General features: G+C 54.1%; 2 protein-coding genes across 4 annotated transcripts in view; one reads left to right on the top strand and one right to left on the bottom strand.

Annotated features, from left to right (window-relative positions):
- The first annotated feature begins 884 nt into the window (after positions 1-884).
- Positions 885-2,580, top strand: PLP2 (proteolipid protein 2 (colonic epithelium-enriched)). Its single transcript, XM_006758890.2, has 4 exons — positions 885-1,085; positions 1,191-1,286; positions 1,874-1,964; positions 2,166-2,580. Exons 1-4 carry the CDS (start codon positions 900-902, stop codon positions 2,186-2,188), a joined length of 396 nt encoding a protein of 131 aa, XP_006758953.1. The 5' UTR covers positions 885-899; the 3' UTR covers positions 2,189-2,580.
- A 141-nt stretch (positions 2,581-2,721) lies between these two features.
- PRICKLE3 (prickle planar cell polarity protein 3) overlaps positions 2,722-4,820 on the bottom strand; it is a 9,406-nt gene continuing 7,307 nt past the window's right edge. For all 3 annotated transcript variants that reach the window (XM_015560758.1, XM_006758891.2, XM_015560759.1), the window contains 2 exons: positions 3,897-4,196; positions 2,722-3,362 (listed from right to left, as the gene is read on the bottom strand). In XM_015560758.1, coding sequence (XP_015416244.1) covers positions 2,800-3,362; positions 3,897-4,196 — 863 coding nt within the window. In that variant the 3' untranslated portion in view covers positions 2,722-2,799. The remainder of the gene's footprint in view (positions 3,363-3,896; positions 4,197-4,820) is intronic.

A 4,820-nucleotide genomic window follows, 5' to 3' on the forward strand; every position in this document is an offset into this window, starting at 1 on the left:
CCCGAGCCCTGCCGGGCGGGCTGGCGGGACGCCCAAGGGCGGGGCCTGTTGGGGTGGAGCCCTGAGTTAGTCCTCCGGGTTGGGCGCCCAGCAGTTCTCTGGTTCTTCCTGGCCCTTCTGTGGTGGGGCGGGAGGGCCTTAGCTGTTCCCGCCCCTCCTCAAAGTGGACGCCACATTTGAGTCACTTGTGAAAGGGTGCGGTGCCTTTAACCGGAGCCCTGCCCCTCTGGTGTCACTCTCACTGCTTCCCAAAGGGGTTGCCTGGGGAACTGCACGTCCCGCCCGCCCCAGGCTGGCTCCAGCACTGCTCACAAAACACCTGGCGGGGCCACTCCCAGCAGGCCGCCCCTATCATAGAAGGGAAAAGAGGAAACCGAGGCACCCAACTGTACCCTTCCTAGCTGGGTGACCCTGGGCAAGTCACTTAATATCTGTTTCACTTTTCTCATCTATAAAATAAAGATACTAATAACAGTACCCAGCTTATTAGGTTGTAGGGATGGTTAAGTGAGTTAATACTTGTACAGCTCTTAGAACAATATTGGGAACACAATGAGCACACAGTAAGTGTTTAGCTATGATTATTTGTCATCTTCCCAGATGTCCTGGTAGGCATCTGAGTTTGAGACCCCTGATTTTTTAAAAGATATATTTGTATTGATTTCAGAGAGGAAAGGAGAGGGAGAAAGAGATAGAAATATCAATGATGAGAGAGAATCATTGATTGGCTGCCTCCTGCACGCTCCACACTGGGGATTGAGCCTGCAACTGGGGCATGTGCTCTGACTGGGAACCAAACTGTGACCTCCTGGTTCGTAGGTCGATGCTCAACCACTGAGCCATGCCGATTGGGCCAAGAGACCCCCGATTTTAACCCATCCCCTCAGCCCAGGGAGTTGATGGAGGTCCCCTTCCTCATGTCATCCTTCCAGATACTGTGCCTGGTGATTCTGATCTGCTTCATCGCTTCTACATCAGCATACGTCTCTCTGTCAGTGGTTGAGATGGTCCTTGCTGCTGTCTTCTATGTCATCTACATGTGTGACCTGAACACCAGGATAGGGATCATCAACTGGCCTTGGAGTGTGAGAAAGGGGACAGAAGTGGCTAGGCTAGGGAGGGGCCTCAGCACCTGGGATTGTCCTGGGAACTCTGGATGCTGACTTCCCTGCTCTCTCTACTCCTTACAGGATTTCTTCCGAACCCTCATAGCGGCCATCCTCTACCTGATCATCTCCATCATTGTGCTTGTGGAGCACAATAACAGCTCCAAAATCATCGCCGGGGTAAAGAGTTTAGAGGCAGCTCCAAAGCATATGCGCGCGCGCGCGCACACACACACACACACACACACACGTATGGCAGTCTCCACAATTTTGAGATAAATCATGATGTGACTACTAATAGTGAAATGCTGCAATGTCTCTGTCTCTGCTTCTGGCAGAAAGTGTATGATCCACAACAGGCCACACTTCTCCTCAGGGTCTCCAGGAAAGTCTGGCTAGACCCTTGATTTCCTCCCAAGATCAATATTTGCTGTGAAGGGCCATCCCTGGCCTGACACAGTATCTTTGTCAACACACTAGACTGCCATCTGCTAGAACTTTGTTTCAAATGTACACTGGGAATGGTGCCACTTATATGTGGGGCCACCACATGGCTCTCCTGAGTTGAGTAGTACTAGGAGAAGGGAGAGTTGGGGTAGAGTCCAGTTTCCTGACCTTTTCCTGGGGCTCTCTGGCTTCCCAACCTGGGGCTTTAGTTGCCATCCCTTCATGGGGCAGACACCGGAGGTAGTGGATACAAGGAGGTAAGAGGCTGAGTAGGCTGACCAGCCTAATCCAACGCCCCTCACTTTCATCCCCACTTCCAGGTGGTGGGCCTAATTGCTGCGTGCCTCTTTGGCTATGATGCCTATTTCACTTTCCCCTTGAAGAAGCAAAGACATACAGCAGCCCCTACTGGTAAGTGTGTGCGTGTGTGTAGAGGGGTGTTGTTGAGGAGGTTGAGAGAAGGAAAGGGGACTCCCCAGGGCATGAATGCCAGCTCTGTCCCTTATTGCTACTTATGGCTTTAGTACCAACAAGCACCATAAGCTTCAGTATTCTTGTTTGTAAAGTGGGCATATGGATCCAACCTGCTTTCTCTCTTTTCCTCACTTGCAGACCCTACAGATGGCCCGGTGTAGGTGAACTCCCTTGATTTCTCTCTGCAACCTGCAAATAACTTCCATGGAAATCACTGCTCCCCACCCCTACAAACACTCCTAGCCAACTCCCAGCCTCCTATTGAGGTAAAAGTGCCTTTATCTGAAGAATTTGTCTTCCAGCCTGCCAATCAACCCTCCTGGGTGTGGCCACCTTTATGGGTGTGCCTAGGTTCCCCTACTGAAGTATCTAGAAGCAGACACTAGTTCTGCCAGAACTATGCCCCCACCTAAACCGCAAAATGAGGGAGAAGGGTGCCTCAGCTTCAGACTCCAGGCCCCAGGTTGTGACACACTGCAAATAACCTCAGTGTGGGAGGTGGTTCTGTGGAGGGATAAATATGAATAAATAATAAACAGATTGTTAGAATATATGGTAATGAATAAGTTAATCCTTTGACCAAATGTGGATATCTCAAGCATCAGAAGGGGGAAAATAGGGAAGGGAAGCAGCTGGAGCAAAGAGGTAAAGAAGCCAGGCCTGTTTTACACCAAATATTAAGACACTTCAATAGTACAGAGGTAGAAAGGAAGGGGATTTATTCTCAAGTCTTGAGAGTGGAGAAATGGAGCCCTCCAGGACAGCCTCGCCTTCAAGCCACTATGCAGTTCTTGTCTCTGGCCTGGCGAGGTGTCCCTGGCCCCGAGTTCTCGGGGACCATTGGAGATGGAGAGTTGGGGGTCTTTGTTACAGTGTCCTGAGCAGACAGGGGCCTGGTCAGGTGCGGGGGCAGTGGGATGCGTTCCCCCAGGAAGAAGCCATCATCCTCCGAGGACTCTGAACTGGAGCTGGAGGGGGAGCTGGAGCAAGATTCGGAGTCCGATCCTAAGTTACATTGATGGTGAAGTCTGCCAGACCTGCGTCTGCGGTGATGACGGTGGCGGCGACGTGTGGGGGCCCTGGGAGGGGGACTGCGAGGCCTGCGGCGCTGAGCTGGAGGCGCACTCAGGGTCCGCCGAGGGCCTCCGTCGGACACCAGAGGTTCTCGGAAGCTGACTCGAGGGGCACTTTGGCGACTGAAAGAATCATCTTCAGGGTCCAAATGGCCGGGGGTCCCTGGGGGTGGCTCGGGGGCGCTGCGGAGCCCCAGCTCGGGCATGGAGTGGCGGTGAGGGGCCCCTCTCAGAAAGCGGGTGGGCTCCTCGGGGCCCGCAGCTGGAAAGAGAGATGGAGGGAATCCTCGTATGTGTCTGCCTCCCCCCAGAGGACCTTCTCCTTTCCCCTTTCCATCAGGGCTGGGAAAGTGGGGGCAGGGGTCGGAGAGGGCAGCGAAGTAGGGAGTCCGGGAATTAGGAGGCCTGGGACAGGCTCTGAGTGGAGGGGAGGGAGGTTGGAATGCAGGAGGAGCAGGACTCGGTGGGTGAGGGGGCGTGGCTTCTGGTGGAAGGGGCGTGGCATAGGCTGGAGCAGATTAGGTTTTCGATAGGGTGGAGGGTACAGGGTTTGGAGAAAAGGAGGAGGAACTTGGGCTGAGGCAGGTACCAGTTGAGGTAGGGGAGGGTCTTGTATAGAAGGGAGCGGACAGGGTTCAAGAGGAGGTGTAGTTTGGGTGCAGCCCAGGCCTGGGATGGTTTGGGGGCGGGGCCAGGGGTACAGCAGGTGAAGGGACTGGGCGAGTCACCCCGAGGGGCCAGGGGTTGGTATGGGAGGGACTCAGAGGGGCTGGGCAGGACTCCAGGGTTAACTCACCAGGCTCGACCTCAGTGCTGGTGCCTTTGGTGGAGGTCTCCGACGGCCCCTCCACAGCAGAGAAAGAGGCTGTGGAGGCTTCGAGCGGTGCGGAGACTGTGCCCGCGCTCCAGCTGCGGCGGCCAGGCCCTGAGGCCGTGGGCTCGGACCCCAGGCTGCAGGCTCGAGAGCAGAAGATTAGGCCCCGGCGTGGCAGAAAGGGGCGACCCAGCAGGGCTCGCCCGCAGCGACTACAGCAGAAGCAGCGGTCTGAGGCGTGCCAATGCTGGCCCTCATAAGCCATCTGGCCCTGGTCCAGGCCTGCGGGGACACCGTGAAGGGGGAAACTAAGACAGAGCCCCCCAGCATGTCCCACCCTGCTCAAATGGGGCCCTTCTGAAGAGAGCAGGAATCTGAAGCATGGTACCCCAAGACTCCTCCTACCCCCACCTCTCCAAAATGGCACCCTTCTTTGGAGAAAGCAGGAAATCCGAGGTTTGGTCCTCACCCCGGGGTACCTCAAACTGGCTGATTAACATCTCCTTCTCCCCTACTCTTTCTTTCCCAGGGTTCTCCTTCCCAGAGTGGGAACTGGGCACTGGACTCTAATCTGTGGGTCAGGCTTAGACAGTAAGGTGACTTCAGATGGAAGGACAGTGGATTTAAAGAAGCCTGGGTGGTGCGGACAGGGCGTGGTAGGGCGTGGCCTTGGTGGGAAAGAAGTGAATCTTAGAGAGCAGGGTGTGGTAGAAAGTATGATGTACCTAGGCCAGCAATTTTCAACCTTTTTCATCTCATGGCATACAAAAACTAATTACTAAACTTCTGCAGCACACCAAAAATATAATTTTTGCTGATCTGACAAAAAATAGGTATAATTTTGATTCATTCACACTAGACAGCTATTGCTGTGTTGGCTGTTGTCCTTTTTTTTTTTTTTTTGAC

Source organism: Myotis davidii, unplaced genomic scaffold (assembly GCF_000327345.1).
Source record: "Myotis davidii unplaced genomic scaffold, ASM32734v1 scaffold855, whole genome shotgun sequence".
NCBI lineage: Eukaryota > Metazoa > Chordata > Mammalia > Chiroptera > Vespertilionidae > Myotis > Myotis davidii.